Source organism: Drosophila eugracilis, unplaced genomic scaffold, assembly GCF_018153835.1.
Source record: "Drosophila eugracilis isolate 14026-0451.02 unplaced genomic scaffold, ASM1815383v1 contig_2088, whole genome shotgun sequence".
Classification (NCBI taxonomy): domain Eukaryota; kingdom Metazoa; phylum Arthropoda; class Insecta; order Diptera; family Drosophilidae; genus Drosophila; species Drosophila eugracilis.
Genome location: NW_024572964.1, coordinates 20,335 through 42,360, shown reverse-complemented (window position 1 = coordinate 42,360; position 22,026 = coordinate 20,335). Strand labels below are relative to the sequence as shown.

Genomic DNA, 22,026 nt, shown 5'->3' with positions numbered 1-22,026 from the left:
TACAACTATATAAACGTTAAAACTATTTTTAGTTGTCGAGAGTCGGGAAACCTTGCCGAGCTCCCCCTGTCAGCCCACTTGCTGGCACCAGTGCAACGCATCTGCCGTTATCCCCTACATCTCAACGAGATCATTAAGTCGGCATTGGTCAAAACAACGAAGGGAGCGGATGAGTTAGACCGTGTTACCAAGCCATCTCACTATGAGGAACTTGACGTCAACGAACTCGACATACCCGACTCTCAAGATACTGTCAATTTGGCTCTAGAGGCGATGCGTGGCATCACAGAGGCAGTAAATGAGGGAAAACGCCACAGCGAAACGATTGCAAGACACCAAGCCAGTTTCCAGAATTTTAAGGGGCCGCCGCTACATTTGCACAGCGCTCGTTTTTTTCTGCAGGTTGATGCTACGAGACAAAAACAAAATCTGTGGAACAGCAGCTACACGCTGTTCCTATTCGATAACCAGCTCGTATACTGCAAACGAGATATTATCAAACGCAGTCACTTCATCTACAAGGGACGTATTTTCCTCGACCGCTGTCGCGTCGTAAACGTAAGGGACGGAAAAATGTTTGGACACACCATAAAGAACTCGTTGCGCATCTACAGCGAGTCGCGTGACAAATGGTACGATTTTAGTTTCCGGTCAGCGAATCGGAAGCATCGCTTCCTAAGCACCCTCGCTTTAGAGCGTCAGTTTGGTGGTAAAGCCTTATACGTATCGGAGATGACAGGTTTTGAATACAACTACGAGGAACGGCCTGGTGACTGTTCAGACCAATCTGATTATGAGGCACAAGAGCTTGAAATAGCAATGGGGGCCACCAGTGGTGAGAGCTCTGTGCCAGAGTCACCTGCCAAATCCACATCGCGTTTGTGTGAGACCTTGCCCAAAAAATCACAGTCAAGGGACGGAATATCCAGCGTAGACAACTCCCAAATAGTGTCCACCACATCAACAAGTTCGTTAGGAAGACGCCATTTTGGCAATTGGTTCCGCAAGCCAAAAAGCACCAACTGCACTCCGAGTCAGTCGCCGACGCATAAGACGGGCTTTGATGCAGATGCGACTCTCACGGAAGCCCGGGTAGCCGCCATGGAACTGGCTGAAGCTGCGGCATCGCTAGTACCAACGGATAGCTCCCTTGCGTAATTGCTCGTCACAGTTAGAAACAAATCAACAATACGACTCACAATTTTCAACATACAAGACACAAAGAAATGTATTCGTAGAAGAATACACGGTAAAAAATATTTGTTACAATAATATTAAATTGCCTTTAATCATAGTTCAGAATGAGTATTTAATTCTGAAAGAGTTTTCTTGTGTTACCTTTTTTGTCAATATAAAATAATAATTGTTTTTTGTTAAATTTCTTTCCTTAATGTCCTTGAATATCTGTAAAAGGATTTGGTTACAGTACCAAATAATTCGGTTATAAATTATTGTTTTACGACAAATAACAATACTATTCTTCCGGCATTTCAATGCGGTTTTATAAAAATTTGTCGCCGACTGCTAGTCTAAAACCCTATTACATGTCCATACTTGTAATTCTAGGTTACGTGTTAAGTCGATAATAAAAACCCGTAAATTATTAACATTTTTCTGTGTCAATACGCCAGGTTGCTTAGAGACCTTCACAAGCTGAATCGAAAACTACCCACAGAACCGATATTGAAATGCGTTTACGAAACGTTAATACATTAAAATATGACACATTTGAACAAGATTAAGTACATACTCATTGTATTTAACGTGCATTGAGGCTTGTATTTCCCATGGCATTTGTTAATTTGTTAGGCCAAACCACTACGGCATGTTTTCAAGATAAAGTTTACGACCTTACATAGTGAACAGAAGATATTAATAAAGGTAGTAAAATATTAATAAAGGAACAATATTATTACATATGAACAAATCGTTGTCATTTTGATATGAATATTATGTTTGGCAAAAATTGGTTTATTGTCAATTTAAAGTCTTGAAAATTAGGCAATGTTAACATTATAAAAGCAAAATGCGACATTACAATTGAGCGAATTTATTTTTTTCTAAAAAGAATGTATGTTGAATATATCCGATAAGCTTATTAATCATTGCCTCCCCTATTGGCAAGAAATATTTAGACAGTATTAGTTGACAAAGAGATATAAATTCATTAAGCAATTTACTATATAATAGACTTTGCCAAAAAATCGAATTGATTTTTGCAAAAGAATTTCTTTTAAAAATGATATACCACAAATTCCCGAAGTCCGTACTTGCACTATTGTACAACATCATGAACAACAGATCAGGATAGGGCAATGGATAAAAATTAGATTAGGAGCAAAACAACAATGGAAAGGTCGCACTGTTTGTTAAGTTTTAATGGGATTAACGCGATATTACAAAATATGTAAAAACATACAGATTTGAGTTGAGCAAGTTGTATTGGATCGCGTAAACGTTTCACAGAAATAACATGTACCCTAACTGAAAAACCACAACTTTATACATTTAGCACCCTCAAATATGCTCTCTATGCCAAATAAATAAAAATATATTTATCCAATTTTGTGTCTTCTTTAAAATATTGTATAAGTAGTTTTGGTTAATTAGCTTGACTTTCGTTAAATCTGAGGCAGGAGTGCAGCCTCTCCTCCTAGAAATACAGTTTCAGTTTCATCGTATATATTTTTGCTATTTTTTTACCATGTATTTGACAGCAATCAACGGATGGCTACCAAAAAGTTAGATTCCTATTAATCTAATGTCGACTGCAAAAAATGTAGTTTCCTGGAAGTTACCACAAATGATGAACTTAAATATATCTTATTTTAAATCACCAGACGAACGAAAAAGTTCAAGTTATCAATTAAGATCTCAGTTGTGGTCCAGTCTACTCATTATATGTATATATATATATTGGCTAACAATATTATGCTCATTTGATACCGGTATTTTCCATTCTAATTGGTCTAACGATATTTAAAACCGTTTTGTCGGAAAATATTTTTTAAATATATTTTTTTCCCATTAAATACATGTAACGCAATTTTTTTTATTCAGTATGCTTATTTATTTTTAGTGGCATTATTAATAAGTTGTAGAAATATTACTTTACAATTTAAATAATTGTAGCCAATGGTTGCGTTTAATATACACACATGTTAGTAATCAATCAAAAGGGCTGCACTTTATTTTACACACTTGAAACTATTCACTTTCAGTGGCTATCTATTTGTTTTAGCACTTGTATTTTTTGCTTGAATTTCACATCTTTATTGAAATAGCTTAAAAATATGTTAAGTTAGAAAATCATTAGGCTTTTTTTACGTTTTATAATTGGTTAATTAGGCTAATATAAAAAGATTTGACGGCGATTTAAACTTGTAATTTATTTTTGTATGTAATCGTGGCATATCTTTGTTAAAATTATATTAATTTGTTTTATAATTAAATCGTTTTACTTAAAGATTATATTGATGTATTAAAATTGTAAGCTGCGGTAAAGTGGCATTCCACCTTATTCTTATGACTAAAGATTGGAATTAGATGCTTTTACATATATGTATACTCGTGAAATACAAATCGGCGGAGGCACCAATGAATGAAGTTGTCGAAATATAAGCCAGGTTATTGAAACTATGTATATATGTACAAGTATGAATTTCAAAATGGAATAACAGACTGGCAAATTGCGATCTCACTCAGACAACTAAAATTACATTTAAAACATTTAGATATTTTTCTCTTAAAAGCTAGACAACATACACATCACGTTAACCCTACAATGCGAACGCATACAACAATCAATTTAAGCTACGATAACAGATTTAGGTTTGGTACAATTTCATTCTTTTTGTTTTGTTGTCGCTGATAATTATATATTATATTATATTCAATAATGCCTTTACAAAAGTCAGTCCCTTGATTTGGATACCAGCCCAGCATTTTCATACTGTTAATTATGAGTACCCACTTAGATCTTCATAAAAAACCGTTCTCACAATATGCCATTCGTATAGTACTGATAACCATCGTATAGTTTCGTTGACAAACTTTTTAACGAGTCCTGTACAAGCTGCTCAACTTTTCGTTCCATTTCTTGCTCGGTTAAATTCATATGAAAGCGTTTTCGGAGATTCTGTACGGTTCCAGAGCATCCATTCTTAAAGCATGGCAACTGAGCATCTGGAAAAATAGAATATATATTAACATTGCAGGAATATTTTTGAGCGAAATCGCCTTGAATCTTACTACTGCGCATAATTTCTACAAAATTTATAATGCGATCCATATGCTTTCGGGCAGACATCATCCCAACCAACAAGAGCCTATTAAATTCCCGCCAATGCTCCGAGCTAGTGCCTCCCATGACTTCAACAAATTCTGGGGTAAGCTTAAAGGGCGATTGTTCGAATCCTGTAAAAGTCCAATTAGAAATAAGTTGAGCTGTGAAAAGTTCAACCAATTACATACCTAAGTTCTTTGGAGATATACTCAAAATAAATCCAAAGTCGATGTGTATGATGTGCCCATCCGAATGGAATAGTATGTTGCCATTATGCCTAAACAAAAAAAAGATATATGTCAGTTAAAATTCTTTAGGAACATAACATTTTTAGTATTACCTGTCCTTGACTTGCAGCAAATACGAAATTAGACAATAAGCTGCACAGCTTTGAACGAAATTTTTTTGAGCACGCCGAAAACTTTCCCCAGTGGGTGAGCCGTACTCATCAAGAAAGTAATCTTTTAATGATTTATTGGAGTTCTTCTTAATTTGATGCAAAGAGACTGTATTGAGAATGGGCTCAATAAGACCACTATCATTCGATAGACATACTATCTTGTACGGGCGCACCCACAGATCCACTTGTTCTTCTTGCCATATAATTTTAAACATCTGCGAAATAAACATTTTTGTTAGGGGAGCATTCCAATTGTGTAATCGAAGCTACTGTTACCTGTAACAGTTGGGTGGCCATAAGTTCCTGGCGTAAATCGTCACCACACTTGACAATAGCGGAAAGAAGCCGCCAGTTAGATAGATGGCCATAAGGCGAAGACTCGCGTATTAGTTTTTCCTTTTCGTGCCACGGTTCCTGTAGTATAAAACAAATATTTATATTAATCAGTTCAGTGCCTGAATTTAAATAACAAACCTTAAGGGCCGCTGCGGAGGGATCTTCTGGGTCGTTGCTGAACGATTTCGTATTCTCGCAACTCAAATTACTGCAGTGGCGCAATCGCACGTCGCCAATATTGAAGACGATTGGTGGACCTGTAAAATAAAATCCGTTCTAGAGCTTCGAAAGATCAATACCATTCATTTTTATATCCTCTTACCTTGGTCCCGCGAATCGCATGATTCAAGTGACATCTGGGAAATGGTGTCCCGCTCGCTCACTTTACGCATGCTAAGGTACTGCGCTGTAATCTCGTCTTCTTCCTGCGACCACACATCATCCTCTTGATGCTGAAGTCCGCCTAGTGAATGTGAGTTGCCGCAGCAGTTATGAGGGCCAGCGTCGCCGCACCCACCATCCCCTTCTGCGACCTTTTTTCGGTGGTAACTGCCCTGGTGACTGCTGCTACAGCTGGAAGTGCGACTGCAGCTCAGGTGTTGGTGTGAGTTGAGACAGGACCCCTCCAAGTGCTCTTCGCTCTTCGTATGCCGAAGCGAAGGCATCATCTTAGGTATCAAGGGTGAGGTGTATATATCAGGAATTTCGACTACTTCTACGTAAATGATATACGGGGTCTTGTCCTTTGAGTTGAGAACAGCGGTTTTTTCCTCGGTAATGCGAACAACATGATGCGGAACATCAGAGTAGAGGGGGAGCCAGACTCTTGCAGGCAGGTTCTTGTTGATTAAGTTTAGGGACATTCGCAACGCTGAAGTTTTCTCCGCTTTGGAAGGCCACGAAGTGAGATTTTTACCCACGTTCATCAACGCCTTCATAAACTCTTTCTGGGGCGCTGTTTTTGGAGCTCCACAGCTGCATAACGTCCTCTGGCCAAGAAGGCCATTTACTTGTCCTCGCACAGTCTCGAAACAGGTACATCCGTTATCAAAGGCGTGTCCTGAGGTTAAGTCACCGAGGCACAGTTTTGCGGGCGTAGTAGTAAGTGTTTGTGTCGTATAGGGCGGTTGCTGGTACATACGTTGGGAGATACTTAGTGTGTGGAGCGACCGAGAGTCGGTAAGCAACACAGTGGCATCAGATTGTGAGCGGTGGTGAGTCTTCTTAGCGAAGGCGACTATCGATCTGGGCTCCCCGACGGCTCCGGTGCCTGTTGACTTGACGTTGTTCTGCGCCTGTTTTTGCTCCTTTTTAGAGCATATTTCCTTCATAAGCGCCAATTTGGATTTTCGGGAGCTGGTGTGCGAGTTCCCCAGCGAGTCTACATGATAGTTGTAGGCCTCTAAGAGCCAAAGACACTTTAGGGAAAAATCTACGGACTTGCGACATCGAATCGTCAAATACGGATCCAGAACTTCAGCTAGTTCATCCATCTGAATATACATAACAATAAGTTGCGGTATGTACAAATCGACTTCCTGGTCCGGAAAACTAAAGATTTTATTGCCGATAAAGCTGAGCACTCCTGGTTCCTTGGAGTAAAAGAGGTAATGCACAGCGAAATGTATGTTAAAGACTGGCGACTCAAAAAAACGCAAAAGGCCGCTTTGACCTTTCTCTGGCCTCTGTAGCAAATCCGACACTGGAACTCGTTCACTAATAAAGTACTTTACAACGCCGGGAACAGGGAGTTTTAGTTTATGTAGCGAGTTAATTGAGGAACATTTCGCCAGTGTTCCATCACTGGTTTCACTATCTGCTCCAGGGAGGCGCAAATTGAGCGTCCGCTCATTTACTTTGGACTCATCAGATGAACTAGAAAGCTGTTGGAGCTTTGAATCTATTGACACCGCTTGTGGTTCTGTTGGCGTGGCGACGGGCGTATTGGCAGCTGAACTCGCTGCAGCCGCTGCCGCGGCAGCGGCAGCTTTTTTGCTAGAGCTCGACGTCAGCAAACTGAAAAATTCCTTTTTTTTTGATATGTCTGTGGGCGACTTCACCTGGTCTTGTGGCGAAATACTTCCTCCACTTACTAAGGCAACTGCCGGAAAGTGATCGGGCTGCTCCTTCTGCTTAGCAGCGTTCTTCTTCTCATGATTTTCAATAATGCTTTGCGCTGTGCGAAAAATGGCATTCTTGGTGGCACCAAAGAAATTCTTGAATAACACTTGGTCGTTCTTAGTACTCTCTAGTGGTGTAGGTGTTGGTGTGGCCGATGGCGTGGCTGGCGTCGTTGATGCAGAATTTGATGTTGCCAGTGAATCCGCATTCACGTAGTGACCTTGGTTAATTTCCGTATCGTCCAGCACCGGTTCGATTTTACTTGGAGCTGCACCAAGTTCAACATTGATGGCTGCTTGGGACATGTTCATAACACGGTAGCGTGTTCGCGCATCGACGCCAACATCCACAATTGGATTTGATTCGCCTAGACTTGCATTCTTCATAGACTGCTGCTGCTGTTGGAGAGACTTCTGTTTTCGAGATGGACGCAGAGTTCGAAAATCCATTTCGGAGGAAGCGGCTTGTGGGGAATAGAAGCAAAGATGTTCCGGTTGCGTTATGTGGTACTCCTCGTCAATAGAAGTTGTCTCCATTAGATCAACGCACTGCTCTGCTTCGGCATCAGCATCGGGGTCCGCATCCATTTCACCCGAATCGAGCGATTCATGTGAGTGGTGGCATATACGATTAAGAGATATTTGGTCCGACTCTGACCCACAGATGATACCTGCAGGTTGGATTAGTGTAAAAAGGAGAGGTTTCTCACATGATTATACAGAAAAGCAAAAGGCACGATTGATCGGCCGAAAGTTTGCTAACACTTACCAGAGTCATCTGACCCGAGACTAGTGAGATCTTCTCGCTTTTTGCTTCCAGCGCTGCTGCAGCTGTTGTTGCTACTACCGCCGTTGACCGCCCCGCTGACAACAGTGGCCATAGCCTCCTGCCCGTTGGCCGCAACTAAGTCGTTAGACTTTGGTCGCACTCGCAGCGTTGGGCAAGTTTCCACTGCAATGCATGTATAACTAAGAGGTTGTTATTAGGCAAAAGAGGTCGATCTTACCGATGGAACTGGTACGGCAAGCATTTGGCAAGCAAATCGATTGATGTTGCTTCGGTACTGCATGTGTGTTCCCTTTATTCACTGTTTTCGTGGGTGTGATCGCCGTCGAAGTAGCTACAGACATCAAGGCCACAGTGGACGATCCTGGGGGGGACAAAGCTGCCGTTACACTCGCCGCTGTCGTGGCAATTTTCGAGCACATATTTGCACCGAGAATGGACGGGGAGCAGAACGTGTTCTCGCTCTCGGCATTTGGTGATGAGACTTCGACCTAAACACGAGATAACAGACTTTTGTAGATCATTTTATGGATACGGGAGCTGGGACCTGGGAAAGATCTTTCAGATCAGTCTTTCTTTCAGTTTACAGTTGGCAGGGTCTAAAGCGGCTCTTCAGCTGATCTCGATAAAAAAATACACAAATATTTAGCACTGTGTTAAATGCAAAAGTGAATAATAACGCCAGCAACGCAATGATAAAAATATATATTAATAGTTCGTCTCACATAGCCACATACCTAGAGACCTAAAAAACTGTAAAGGTTTTACTGATTTCGCTGCGGGTGTTGCTTGTTTTTGTTCATTATAGCATCCGCGCCCAACAAGACTAACACGATGCAGGTAGGCCCTTGGGTGCGCGGAAGAGCTATTTAGGATATAGGACTCACCTCCGGAATGCGTTGCAGGGCACTGTCGAGACTGCGATTGCGGTGATGCTGTGTGTGATTGATCCGATTATTGGTAACCTGCGAAAGGGGGGGCAGTAGTATTCCCATGGATCTGAAAGAACAGAGAACTCTGATCAAAATCTGAAAAAATCAATGCACTTTTACGATAAAACAGTATAGATTGGAAATGCTAAAACACTCAGGCAGTCACTCACGATGAAAACTCATTCGTACACTACGTCGCAGTTATCATATCGCTCAGATCAATTTTGTTTGACGGTAAAACCTATCTAGGCAGCAATTTCCTTTAAATTAAATTAGCAGTATCCGTGTTTGCAAAATGCAAACGTCTGAGAACAATGCGCGTAAAACATGAAAAAAGCCACAAAACACAGGGAATCGGATATAGATTATGGTGTCTGAGAGACAAGAAACAGAGGCGTAGGAAAAATGCGAGTGCGAGTGCTCTGCCTACAATGGCTGACTAATCGAGTAGCTTTCGGGTCTTTGTTGTCAGCTGGTTGGTGCCTAAGCTTGCGGGTTTGAGCCAAAGCTCGCGACGAGTCCAAGTACGAGGCGTTGAAACGATGACGTAGTCGAAAACCCGAACGACTCGCCGAAACTTTGGAGAGTGCGATGTGAGGGTGCATATAAAAGTCGTTTTCACAGTTATCTTAGGTATTTGCCAGAAATTGTTATCTCTGGAAACACACCTATTACGCGAACAGCAATCAGGCAGGGCGGTAAGCGCGAAAATACGATAACCGATCCGCCTTGATATACGCTCATGATTTTTAAAGACTCTATATCGACCTTCGGCGGGAAAATAGGTGCGCTTTTTCCGTCATCTCACTTGTACTACGGGTTCAGCAAACTCTGGTAGAACAAAGCTGCAACAGACAACCAATGGATTATCTCTTCAAACCAGATGAGTCCAACTTAAGTTGCGTAAGTACAGAGAAGTTTTGGTTCTGATAGGCATCGATGTTATTTCTCGTTCTCCTATCTCCCGGCAATGACCACATCGCGGACAGCAAGTCGAGCATATGGATGTAATTGTAGTGTAGTGTATCCGTCTTTACGATTCCATACACTCGATTGATGTGCAGGCGAGTACCAAGCTTACCAAGTCCCATTAGTTGACTCGCTGTGCCGGTTCCGGGGCCACCACCCTTTATGGGATTGGCCCGCATATTACTCCCAGATTAATGCTCGCTGTTTAGGTAGTCGGATTTCAGAAAAAGCCTTTAACACTCGTTAATCAACATATTCCCACGACTAAGAGATGTCAAAAGACAGTCTATGTTTCTTGGTGGAAACCAAGGTGGCTGCATAAAAGTTTATCGTTGCAAAGAAAATGTAATAATAAATGATGCTGACTAAAGTGGAAAACTATGGAAATTAAACATTAGCGGTACAAGGCGGTTTTCGTGTGGCTGGTCTAGCTGCACATTCGTATACGTTGGAACGACCTCATCAAAGACAGGGTGTGGCATATCATCTCAAGGCGCAACTGGTATACATACAAACAGTATTGCAGCATGCAACAAGCCCTTTTACTGTTAATGCTGGTTTGCATAATGCGTAACCAATGTTTTACTTAAAGCTCTATTAAATTGTCTGTGCTATTTCAGATTAACTGTCATATTTGTCTTCTAAAGAGCAGGCTAAGAGAAGCCAATGATCCATCGTCGGACAATTTGTTAGAGAAGTAAAACTACACTTACCTAAAATCCAAACTGAAATTTCTTTGGTGCGTGGAAATTCTTTTTGGGGCATTCGTAGCACATTCCGCAGCGGTAACTGACGCTCCGTCGGCCGACTGAGCCACACTGAGATTGGGCCGGCCGTGCACGGAGGGCATGGATTGGTTGAACACGCGACTAAGACTGAGACGAGGCTTGGAGTAGCGCGAGTGCTTGGGCGTACTGGCCGCGGAGCTGGCTCCCGGCAGGCCCAGGGCCGGAGTCATCTGGCGCCCAATGGGTAAAGTGACCGGGTCGACCATTAAAAAGGCGGGCATGTTATTTCCGTTTTCGTTGCCCTGCTCTAAGCCTAGTGAGGAATGCGTGGTGGCGTAGGGCGAATTCGGTTCGCAGGTTATGGTAAACGACTGGCTGTGCGGGCTACTAATTCCGCAGGTGGTGGGCGAGGTTCTCCGCTGACTCATGATGGGACTTTGCTGGCTGACCGAAGAGGATACGGAGACAGAGTTACCCTCCGATACCGATGGGCTGTTAACAACAGTACTGTTGCTGTGTTCGCTGGAGCTGCTGTTGCTGGTGTAGGCAGCATTTGAATGCTCAGAGATGTCCTCGTCGTCCGTAGTCGCAGATTGCTGTGAACAAATCCAGGTGTCACCTAGGTCCTGGATAGCACTATCGCCCATTTTATTAAAATCGGTCAGCGCTTCGGTACTGGACAATCGTACCGTTGCAGGCAGACAGTGGTCTACTACATCTACTCCGGCAGCCATTGTGGTCAGTGCTGCCGCTGAGCAGACCTTGCCGGCTGAATTGTCCTCCGTGACAACCACGACGGGGGAAAGCAGCTTGTTAGCAGTCTCGATCTCACGTATGTGCCGAAGGTACTGATAACCACTGCTCTGAACCACAGGAATTTTCTTGGCCACGCCGCCACCCATGGTGGCAATGCTGATCCCCACGTTGACGAGTGCTCCGCCTTGATTCTGTTTGGTGTCACCGAGGGCGTTCCCACTTGGCGCACCCGTGGGCGAATTGGAGCTCGCTACGCTGTTCCTTTTACCCTTAAATGCAGATATGACGGAGTTCATTTTGATTTCTATGCGTGGTGACCGGTCCAAAGGGTTTAATTTTGATTTTCGATTGCTAAATGGACATAAATGGTTGAACAAGCAGCTTGGTGTGGCACAACCGTGGAATTGCCTTTGTGCTCCATTGCCTTGCTAAGGGCTCTCAAATAAAGTTTAGTTCTGAGTCATGGGTCGACTTAAATATCCGCCCTGTCGGCTTTGCTTAGTGGCACGAAGCGTGTAGTTCTCATATCACCTCGCCTTTGGTTATTGCCATAGCTGCAGGCTCTACTTGCATGTCAAAGCGCTGGAAAGATAATCAAAAATTGGTGTCAATTAGTAATTTTTAATCAATCGCTTGCCGATTAAATTATACTCAGGCTCTTGCTTTTACATTCATTTATATCTTTTGCTGCGTTTGAGCAAAGGATAAACTTTTCTTGTCAATTCTTTACACGGCCAAATGCTTTGATTTATGTTGTCTAAAACTCATAAATACTTAGACTCCCGCATACAAAAATAAATGAAAAATTAAATTAAATATATAGTTATCTATATGGTACCACAAGGGCAATGAAGTACCTGTTAGATGGACCAATTTGATAAGTAAAATTTATCTAGGGGGTAGGCCTGATATTCTCTTTGCTCACTTTTTTTAAGCTTGTGCGTTATTTTTAAACGGAGCAACATCCGCATAGCTGACAGACACTCCTAGCTCGATGAACGAAAGCCATAATAGGGATAATCGAGTCTGTCACAAAGACAACATAGAATTCGTAAAATGACTTACAATATAATATAAAACTACCTTCCAATTTAACCAAATTTCCCAGCTTCTCATATCAGAAGCGCAGGCGCAGGGCGTGGTCGCCGGCTGGTATAAAAAAACTAGAAGGAAGATATCCGTTGCTCAGCTAACCAATATCAAAATAATTTTAACATTCTCTTTGCTATATCCTTGTGGTTAAATACAACTTACTACTCGTGACAACGCAGTTGAGTTCAGACATACATATTTACGCAGTTTCGCTGCTGCTAGTTTTTTCGAACTTTGCTATCAAGGTCAGCCTAATCAAAGTGGGCACGACAGTTCATACACATGCTGGCTTGTACTTAGTTACATAAATTAAAAAAAAACAAAAAAATATGTTCGAAATGCTTTTATAGGAAATCCGCTCGTAACCGTGTCAAAAATATCAGGGAGCTATATTGACTCGAAATAACTAGTTCAACAGGGTTCAAATCTGTTCATCAACCGCCAAGGTAAACAAGCGCCAAATCGGGCAGACTTCAAAATAGTTGCATGTGAGACACTCACTCAAATAGTTTTTCCCAAAGATAAAAAACAGCTGGTAGACAAATTAGTTAGTTGCTAGCTTAGGTCAGTTTGAATATTGTAAGTGACTGTTTCTAGCTATTAGTGCCATTAAGCAGTAGAAGCTTTCCCACGTTGCAGCTAAAACGTCGAGCTCTAAAAAGCCAGATTGAGAAAATTTTATTAAATACTTGATTTTATGTATAATAAATAAGTAAATCCTATTAGTTATATTTTTTATATTAGAGAGACGTAGCTGTGAAAGTGCCAAGCCCATGGTATTTTGCTTTAGACAGAAAACTTGAATTTTATATTACAAATTTAAAAGTTTCAAACAAATCTTTTAACGTGCTAAGATTCAACCGTTAAAAAAAAAATTATTCCAGCTTCATGAAGTTTCAAAGTAGCGGCAGAAGCAAAAATATATTATGAACGGAATTGTCACACGCCATTAACTTTTTGATGCACTAAGGAGCGGACAGCAAAACAGAGAAAATGAGGAAAAGGCAAATGAGCGTTTCTCATCTTTGGACGAGGGAAAGTTTCTATATATAACGATTGGGTGACTTAGGTGCGTAATAATAATTAACAAAAATTCTGCATTCAAAGAAAGTGATTCCTCGCATTAATATGGTTCACCTTATCGTGAAACTTGGGGCTTACAATAAAAAGGGAGGAAAATTTTAACTACCAAAATCAAAAATGCAAAAATAAATTCGTTAGCCGAACGATTCTGTTCATGTCCTTTATATATAATTATGTGCTTAAAAAACACTTTATTTGCGTCTCAGAATGCGTGCATGCACTGCACGAACTTTGTTCGGGCGGATGCAAAATGAGCCTTATCAGTGACTCTTGAAAGCACATCCCATTCAGTTGGGCATAAATAAATGACCGCTGCTATTGAGGGCGAAACAAAGCAGGGAGACTGAGAACAGAAATCAGGAAGAATTTATAGGCGCGGCGAGAAGATAATGATTTCGTTTTAAGTGTAAGCAACCGTTGAAATCTTAAAGATGAGACTGATATTTTGTCACTTTCGCTTTCTTTTTGTTGATCGGATTTTCTTTTGAGTAACTGTTTCAGAAAAAAGTCACTTGCATAGGAACATCCAAGTAACCTTGAGTTTTCCCAAATTCTCGACATCGATAGTGACTATACAGATTATTTTTCTATTTTGATTATTAAAATGTGATTGGACAAAGACCCGGTTTCTTCAGTTAATCCAAGACATTCTCTATGACGCGGCCACGTCCGAAAATGATCCGCGCTGCAGGAGTCGTTGACGACCCAAGCCGAGTGACCCCACTGCCCTACCTTAACTTCCTCCGTTACCTTAAGCACAAATTCTTTCAAAGATCCAATCTGTGTCGTTTACTCCAGGTGGGTCTTGTACATTGGAACTCATTGAGCGATGCCAAGAAGAAGTTATTTGAGCCAGAAGTAAGAATATAATTCAGTTAAAATCTTCCGCTCATTTCCCTCATGCTATGCTCCCCAGCGCATCTTGGCCCGAGTGATTCGAAGGCGACGTCGTCGATTGTTACGCCGCAGTCAACATGGGCAGAAATGTCGTGCTACAGTGAGACGCCCAATCTACGACAAACGCCCTCCGCCAAGACGCCCCAGACCGAAGTAGACAGTGAAGTTAGTGCCCTGTTCGATCTGACAGCTTAGAAGTTGCTACGTTTGTTCCCCTGAAGCTCAACCAAGACACTCTTTCAAAATCGAAGAGTTCCTAACAGCTTTTCATTATTTCCAGACTATAAGCCCTCCTCTTCCGGTGGTTCGGTGACCTAGTAACACCGACAAGCTCTACAGGTCATTAGCTGGCGCTGCCAACATCGGTATCGTGAAGAGTTCAACTACTTAGCATTTGTCGGCCCTCGTCAACTAACTTGCTTTGACATATTGGCGCCCGCAAGTTAATATTGAGTTGCGTAAATAAATTTCTGTTGCGTGAATTGATGTTAAAAAAAATTAATGACAAATATTTTTTAATCACTTTCACTTTTTAGACTACTTTCCAACTCTTCACGTTTCTTTCTGAAAAAAAAAGCAAGAAGGGATGTCTTCCTTTGAATTGGGTAGGGCGCCAAAACTTTTAATAATTTATTTTAATAATTTAACTGCAATACAGTAAGAAAAAACGCCATCGTAACAGCTTTTGCTGACTTGTCACTCTGTCAATACAATTTTATAGCATTTGAATTCCGCATAACCAAAGAAGCCGCGAAAGTAAATTGATCCTCAACTAGTTTTTAACTTTAGTTTACGCTGACAAAACGAATCCGAAATTTTTTTTTGCGTTTTTACTGATCGGAAATATATCCAAACTGGTTGCCGTTCGCTCTAAACGAATTCCCGTTTTGGTTGTTTCCACTCGAACCTCACTTCTTGCCATGGTTAACTAACTCAACCATTTGGCAAGCGTCCGCCAGCGCAACCTGCGGAAGCGGGCATGCGGCAGGTAAATTGACGGCAGCGCTTATGTCACTTATCGCCTCTCAAACGAGTAATTACACCACAATTTATATTCCCCGCAACTCCTTTTTCCCCCTTTAAGAGCAACTCCCGTGGAAAGATCGAAACGAAACCAGAGTCCCCAAGTCAAGTCAACTTGCATTCACCCGGCCTGGTGTTCTGCGGCAAGTTCACCGACCTAAGGACATTTAAGTCTTGTCGATCTAAATATTACCGATAGAAATTGTGGCCAACTTACCTTCCCAACAAGCCAAAAATGGCATAATTTGCGGAAGTGCACCTACAGCCAGCCATGCCTAAATGCCAGATTTCCGTGTCTGTATTTACAAGCAATTTTTATTCCCATCCTGCAATGATGCCACTACAATTCTATTGATCTTAATGTTTACTTGCAAGTAAAGTCAGATTAAAATAGAGCCTAAAAATACCGGAAGGAAGACCGGACCTGTATGCACTCAATGGTGGAATGTTGATTAATGCTTTATCATGCGCTGATAATGCTATTTATTTCATTGAATATATTAAAGACAAGAAATACTCACAGTATATTGGTATCGAGACAGCTGTGTAGAAGGGATGTATATTCCATTAGGTATTAAATATTCGATGCCAATCAGCGTAGTTAAGTAGTGTTTGCCACTTTCACATGTGGATTTTCGCATTGAAACTCACAAGCAGCGGCGAGTAGAAATTCCTATTATTATCACCACGATTCACACAGTCACGGACGCTGGAGCAGGTGAAAACGAGGAGGCGCCACAGCGACACCTTATTGTTGCTGTCTTGTTAGGCCCGCACTCCGGTTTGCCTTATGTGTTTCGAGGTGCGGGTACAGGGTATGACTTATGCCCAGCAATAAACAATTGAATTTTATAGTTGCACAAGCACTAACACAGGCACAACCAAAAACTACAGCCACCACTACTAGAGCGGACGCGACTTGCAAAATCTCGTTTTGCTTGTATGCGTATGTTTGAGAGCTACTCTGCATGTGTGTGCGTTCAAAAATTCACTCGACGATAAATCACGATTCAACGACACTTGTGTCAATATTTTTCCCAGCACATTTTATTTCCAGCCTTAAAAGGATTAATTCTCAAATATAAATATATAATTACTTTTACATGCGCGTTTTGACGGAGGAGCAAGACACAGACACAGCGACGTCAGACTTACACACACAAAAGAACAAAAAGAGACGCGCCCATAGTGTGTATGCATTATCAATTCGTATACTGTGTATACGGATGAAGCAACGCGTACTTCTTTTGCGTGTGCCTACACACTTAAAACGCACTGCCACCGTACTGGAAAATTCGGTTTTCCGTACTTAATTCCTTTGTATTTCACTACAAAAACAAATTACGCGACCATCGAGCGTCTGCACGTCCAATTTTTTTTTGGAATGATGCGTTGCTGAGCGAGTTTATGGGCACAAGGCGAAACCGTGAGAAATCACTAACGCGTTTGAAAGCATTTGCTCTCTGCGGTCACACTGACCAACGTTAGTTTTAATATAAGTGTAAATATATTATAAGGCTTAGAAATCTAAGTTACAAGTTTTCTTTTATTGGTTTTTCGTTTGTGTAAAAAGAAACTATAAGTAAGTTTGCTTAGAGACAGTATATAATTTGTTGTTTTCCCTTTTTAAATGTTAAATATTTCTCATTTTTTTGTAATCGAACGGATCTAACCATTGGCCTGCAAAAGGCGGGCAACTCTTAGTCAAATATTTATAAATATTTTGTGTATGCCTTATAAAGATTTTGAATTTAATTTTTACCTTTTATTTCCGTATTTTGCCAACCAATGCAACATAAATCCAAAACGTGCGGACCTAAGAACATAAAAAGATATCGTTCAACAAAAAACGTTTATCTTTAATATTTGTTATAAATTATCTTTGTAAATACTACGAAAGTTTTTAGGATATTTTCTTATATTTCATTTTTCTTTTATTACGTTTTAAAGCCATTTTTAGCCACATTCTTCAAGTTTTGTCAAAATTGGATTACTACATTTCATTACCTTACGCTTTTTTGAATTATTACAAAAGTTTAACAACAGTCATGATTGCCAGAGAAATACATATGTATTTATATATGTATATACATATGTATATCCTACTCTCAAGCTTTAGCATTCCAACTTGTTAGCTGCAGACTTCAGACCCTGTGACGCTTTTCTTTCGATTGCATCTGGAGGACGGCATAAATTGAATAATGCGTTTTTAAGTGACGCTTAGACGCATTCCTTAGCAGATTGTGCAGTCGTCGGAGAGGTCCAAATTAAACACTACTGAAAAACATTTTCAGTTCTTTGACTTTTTACATACTCACAGATAAAGATCTCCAGGCGTAAATTAGACCCATCAGACCGGACAGTCACAGTCGGTCTTTGAGAGTTCAACAATCTCTAAATTGGTCACAGCAAGTCGATCTAAATTACTCTGCATGCAATTGGACCTTCCTTTACTGACTTGGATTGGCTTTCCTCAAATATTATCGTTCTTACATACCTCAAAAGAAACTAAGTCCATCTTACTTGTATCTCAATTAATACTTGACCTTAAGCAAACCTTGTGGGCGAAACAGTGTAATGGAGTGCAATGTTTAACCTTTTTTAATGTAAGAAGAGAGACAGTCTGAAGTGAATAACTTTAAAATCGGTAATGTTTTTACACACAGAATTTCAATGATCGTGAAACACATTTTACACATTCCAAGTGCTTTTCTGAGGTAAGCAAATGATTTTTAATTGTAAGCATGAACGCCATTGCCTTTCATGGATATGAACCCGCATCTTTGACAGGTCAATAGTAGCGTCAAATGCAGGCACCAGCAGCACGCTTCAAGTAGCTGCAAAGTGTCAAAGTAATGCATCTGAAAAACAAACAAAAATTGTTGTCAGAGGCAATTGAATGAACATCTGCCTTCCTCTCCGAATTTTAATTCAAAGTCTGATCGAATCCAGCGACTATGTACGTATTTCTAAGCAAATACTTAAAACTATCTTAGGATACAAATGCGGGAACCAAAATCGAATCTATTTTTAACACCCCTTGAACTGCGGACATGGAGTGGTAGTTAAGCGCATGGGAGTTCCTGAGCTACGCTACATTTCTTCCGTCACATTCGCTCCGCTCAGTAGTTTACATTACAACGACGATGTACTGTAGATCACCAGAACATACAGTAAAAACTGGTCCATGGGGAATCCCATGCTACTACCATATGTGTCTCAGATTATTTTTGGATGCACACTAAATGCCATCGAAAGGGGAGGTTCCGAAGTTCCGAGTAAATTCAATTTTAGGCTCAAATTTGTGTTACATTTTCTTGTCGCTTTATTTTTTACTTTTGGTTCTCCTAATTTGACGATGATCATATGGTCACCCAAGACCTTATTTCAAATGATTTTGTATTTTTATAAAAACACTTTTTAAATTTTAATGACATTCAGAGGTCACAAATATTTTAGGCGTTTCATTTGACGGATGTAATAAATCAGCAAAATGGCCAAACAAACAAATATCCCTGTGGATGATAAAAAGTAAATTTGCGATTAAATTATTTTAAAATAAATAAACAGTCACAACAATTTTACATTTAACAGTATATTAGAAAATATTTTTAAACAGCATAAGTCTATTTTCTTTTAGATTGTATTAAAAATTTATATAATAAAAATGCAATTCTTACTAGCCTTTTTAAAACCCCTCATTTCCGTTTCTTAGATCCTGCAGATGAATGAACTTTTGGACGCTGGTTTTTTCGCATACTACGTTTTCGGTTCTCATTCTTTCGTTCCGCGTTGTCTTCGTTACGCTTTTTAATAAACTCCAGTCGCATGCGCGATTTAACAATCTGCTCCGGCCGCCGCATCTCCTTGTCGTTTCCGCTAAGACGTTTCTTAAGTTCAAGCTTAACGTTGTGTCGCGCATGGCGACTGACTGGGTAACGCTGCGCATGGCTCAGTGGCTTAGCCTTATCGTCATCGCTACCTATATTTTCACGCTGCAGCTGGTCCTCAATCTTTGATTTTTCTTTCCATTCATTGTAGCGTCCAGTTTTAAAGGAGGCAGGAATCCATGCTCCAGACTCGGTTCGAATTTTATTGGCTCGAGGATCCTGCACTGAGACCATTTTCTTCTTGATCCGGTCCCACTTTTTTAGACCAGGCTTGTGTTTCACATCTTGTGATGGATTCCGGTCTGAAACTGAAAACTCTGCATTTTGGGCTTGTCTTTCAAATGTGTTGATGGCGAGGCCATCCTCAGTGTGCTTGTCCGCTGACTGGTACGGCACAAAGTGCTCATTGTCTTTACTGTTAATTTTTCGCCTTTTTTTCTGCTTATCTTTGTAAAGTGCGTCCATGTTTTGAAGCCTCTTGGGTGCAAGGACTTTGTTGAATGTTTTGCTAATAGCTTCCTCGTCAGCGGTAAACATTTGGTCTGAACTTGGTTTTTGCGCATCGGCTTTTTTCTTTGCCTCGTTGATATCCTCGTCTGCGCGCTGCTGCCTAAACTTTTGAATTACTTCTGAGTGCTGGTTACGTTTTTCTTTCATTACAATAAATTGAGTTGATTTTTGTGTGGTGTTAAGTTCAAAAACGGTCTACAATTAAATAATCTATTAGAAGTGTTAAAACTTTGATAGCTGTGATAAACGTACACCACCTGGTCGGAAATTTCTCATTTTGACCAGTATGTCGTGCTTCTCCTCCTGCAATACGCGTTCAGCTGCAGCCACCTTTGCTTGCGACTCTTCAGATTGCCCATTAACTTTGGCAGCTTGGGCTAGGACAGGAGCAGCTGTGAAGAAATCCTCCAACGGCTTGAGCGCAAAGAACTTAATTTTTTTTACGCGCGCATTGGCATCAGTGGATGCTACAGGTCGGGAACTTAGGTACTTTTTGTAAGCGTTTTCGCTGGTGCGCAATACTCCTGCCTGCAATATTTAATAATTTTCAATATAACGCCAGTAGGCTAAAATCCATACTTACAATATTGTGGCTCTTCTTTATATCTGTCACTGTTAAATGTTCTTCCTCGAGCAAATCTTGCGGAATGGTACCCAATGCCGAGCTATCGTTTATATTGAAAGGCCTGTTTAAGAACAAGTGCAAGTCCAGTAGATGGGCTGTGTCGTCTGTTGAAAATATAGAGTAAGCGGTTCCTGTGCGACCAGCCCGAGCGCACCGACCCACCCGATGCACAAAAAGCTTTGGCTTTCCCGGAAAGTGCAAATTGACCACAAAATCTAGACTCGGAATGTCTATTCCACGCGCTGCCACGTCTGTAACAATTAATACGGACACCTTCTTGTTTACAAACTTAGCGGTGTTGATTTTGCGAGCAGCCGGGTCCAAACTCGAATAGACCGAGGAATTAGAAATGCCAGCCTCTGTGAGGATGTACGAAAGCAGTTCCACGTGGTGCTGCGTACCAACAAACACCACGGTCTGAGACTCCGCCGGTATCACATATTTAAGAAGAACCACTAGAGCTGTGTAACGATCGTCCGGTCGGCAGTAAAGAAATTTTAGAGCCAGTGCATCCGGAAGCTTTGACTCAACGTCCAAGCGAATAAGAACTGGATCGTTTAGCCCAGCGCGTGCAAAATCCACTAAAAGCTTTGGAAGGGTTGCTGAAAACATGACCATCTGCCGAGAAGACGGCAATCTGTGCAGAGTTTCGTTTAGCTGCTCGCCAAAGCCCATCTCAAACAGTCGATCGGCTTCATCAAACACAACATACTCTGAAAGATAAAAATCGTTAGTCCTTGTAATGTCTTTTACCGTTCTCACCATACCTATGGAATTGAGTTTTAAGTCCATTTCTACACATAAATGTAGAAATCGACCTGGTGTTGCGACAATAACATCTGGGCATGTATGTATGGCCGAGAACTGGGAGTCCATGGAGTCGCCTCCTAGCACTAGAATAGTCTTTAGCTCCATAAAGCGGCCCAGCTCCTTAATAAACTTGTACGTCTGCACAGCTAGCTCTCGCGTAGGGGACAGGATCAGGGCACGCGCACCCTTGGTTGGCTCGCGCCTCTGCAGCTTTTCAAAAAGTGGAATCAGAAAGCAGGCGGTCTTACCGGAGCCTGTCTTGGCCATGGCCACCACATCGCGTCCTTCGAGGATAAGGGGAATCGTCTTTCGCTGAATAGGAGTCGGTACCTTGTATCCACGCTTAGTGATGCCCTTGATCAACTCGAAACCCAAACCCATAGATTGGAAGCCACCGCTTTTCTTAGCCTTTGGTTTACTGATAATGTCATCGCTTCGTCCGCCATCGTTGTCCAGCGACGGGAACCCGGGCACTTCAATACTTTGCTTCTTCCGCTAACAACTTTTATCAATATACATCCAAAGCAGTTTTAACTTTCCTTACCATTTTTTTGTTTAGACTAAACAAAGCACACGTGCAAAATTCAATACCGTTTAATAATATCGATGTTTCTCGAAACACGGGTGTACCGTATTTTCCTTTCAACTATCGATTACTTTTTCCTTTAAAATTTACTAACGCCATCGTTTTCGGCCTTTTTTTTGTTAAAGTGGTTTGTTTATAACGCTTTTTTATAGTTGTACAAATTTAAATCAAACAAATTATTTAGAACCCGTTTTAGA

The 22,026-nt window shown here is 41.1% G+C and overlaps 4 protein-coding genes and 1 long non-coding RNA gene across 13 annotated transcripts in view; 3 read left to right on the top strand and 2 right to left on the bottom strand.

Annotated features, from left to right (window-relative positions):
- Nucleotides 1-2,563, top strand: part of LOC108104658 — a 28,010-nt gene extending 25,447 nt beyond the window's left edge. For all 5 annotated transcript variants that reach the window (XM_017210840.2, XM_017210841.2, XM_017210843.2 and 2 more), the window contains one exon: nt 33-2,563. In XM_017210840.2, the coding sequence (XP_017066329.1) occupies nt 33-1,158 (1,126 nt within the window). In that variant the 3' untranslated portion in view covers nt 1,159-2,563. The remainder of the gene's footprint in view (nt 1-32) is intronic.
- A 492-nt stretch (nt 2,564-3,055) lies between these two features.
- Nucleotides 3,056-16,822, bottom strand: LOC108104660 (phosphatidylinositol 4-kinase beta). Of its 3 annotated transcripts, none has more exons than XM_041817990.1 (12): nt 15,930-16,822; nt 10,543-11,895; nt 8,816-8,927; nt 8,149-8,419; nt 7,911-8,093; nt 5,344-7,812; nt 5,160-5,278; nt 4,962-5,099; nt 4,626-4,900; nt 4,474-4,562; nt 4,252-4,416; nt 3,056-4,185 (listed from the first exon to the last, which is right to left on the bottom strand). In XM_041817990.1, the coding sequence occupies exons 2-12, from the start codon at nt 11,607-11,609 to the stop codon at nt 3,998-4,000; spliced, it is 5,076 nt and encodes a 1,691-aa protein (XP_041673924.1). In that variant the 5' UTR covers nt 11,610-11,895; nt 15,930-16,822; the 3' UTR covers nt 3,056-3,997. The 3 variants fall into 3 exon arrangements, with proteins under 3 accessions (XP_041673924.1, XP_017066335.2, XP_041673925.1); XM_017210846.2 differs by lacking the exon at nt 15,930-16,822 and adding an exon at nt 15,626-15,748; XM_041817991.1 differs by lacking the exons at nt 10,543-11,895; nt 15,930-16,822 and adding an exon at nt 9,031-9,125.
- LOC108104662 lies at nt 9,400-10,548 on the top strand. 2 transcript variants are annotated; one of them, XR_001772310.2, is made up of 3 exons: nt 9,400-9,558; nt 9,616-9,763; nt 9,850-10,548. It is a non-coding gene; the product is annotated as an uncharacterized LOC108104662 (long non-coding RNA). The 2 variants fall into 2 exon arrangements; XR_001772309.2 differs by having other exon boundaries at nt 9,400-9,763.
- Nucleotides 14,025-14,878, top strand: LOC108104661. The gene is made up of 2 exons (XM_017210848.1): nt 14,025-14,346; nt 14,405-14,878. The coding sequence occupies exons 1-2, from the start codon at nt 14,143-14,145 to the stop codon at nt 14,540-14,542; spliced, it is 342 nt and encodes a 113-aa protein (XP_017066337.1). The 5' UTR covers nt 14,025-14,142; the 3' UTR covers nt 14,543-14,878.
- Nucleotides 16,823-18,709: 1,887 nt separating the features above from the next.
- On the bottom strand, nt 18,710-21,872 carry LOC108104686 (ATP-dependent RNA helicase DDX54). 2 transcript variants are annotated; one of them, XM_017210892.1, is made up of 6 exons: nt 21,788-21,872; nt 21,201-21,738; nt 20,392-21,146; nt 20,061-20,336; nt 19,089-20,003; nt 18,710-18,923 (listed from the first exon to the last, which is right to left on the bottom strand). In XM_017210892.1, the coding sequence occupies exons 1-5, from the start codon at nt 21,788-21,790 to the stop codon at nt 19,107-19,109; spliced, it is 2,469 nt and encodes an 822-aa protein (XP_017066381.1). In that variant the 5' UTR covers nt 21,791-21,872; the 3' UTR covers nt 18,710-18,923; nt 19,089-19,106. The 2 variants fall into 2 exon arrangements, with proteins under 2 accessions (XP_017066381.1, XP_017066380.1); XM_017210891.1 differs by having other exon boundaries at nt 19,093-20,003.
- Between the last annotated feature and the right edge of the window lie 154 nt (nt 21,873-22,026).

What these genes read in the sequence shown, in the direction of transcription:
- LOC108104660 (XM_041817990.1), bottom strand. Translation starts at nt 11,609, where the DNA reads ATGAACTCCGTCATATCTGCATTTAAGGGTAAAAGGAACAGCGTAGCG. An exon ending in CCCTGCAACGCATTCCGGAG is followed by an intron (nt 8,420 to 8,815) that starts GTGAGTCCTATA and finishes TCTCGTGTTTAG; the next exon opens with GTCGAAGTCTCATCACCAAA. An exon ending in ATGCGATTCGCGGGACCAAG is followed by an intron (nt 5,279 to 5,343) that starts GTAAGAGGATAT and finishes TTTATTTTACAG; the next exon opens with GTCCACCAATCGTCTTCAAT.
- LOC108104661 (XM_017210848.1), top strand. Translation starts at nt 14,143, where the DNA reads ATGACGCGGCCACGTCCGAAAATGATCCGCGCTGCAGGAGTCGTTGAC. An exon ending in AGAAGTTATTTGAGCCAGAA is followed by an intron (nt 14,347 to 14,404) that starts GTAAGAATATAA and finishes TATGCTCCCCAG; the next exon opens with CGCATCTTGGCCCGAGTGAT.
- LOC108104686 (XM_017210892.1), bottom strand. An exon ending in CTTAAAACTCAATTCCATAG is followed by an intron (nt 21,147 to 21,200) that starts GTATGGTGAGAA and finishes TTTATCTTTCAG; the next exon opens with AGTATGTTGTGTTTGATGAA. An exon ending in GAAATTTCCGACCAGGTGGT is followed by an intron (nt 20,004 to 20,060) that starts GTACGTTTATCA and finishes ATTTAATTGTAG; the next exon opens with ACCGTTTTTGAACTTAACAC.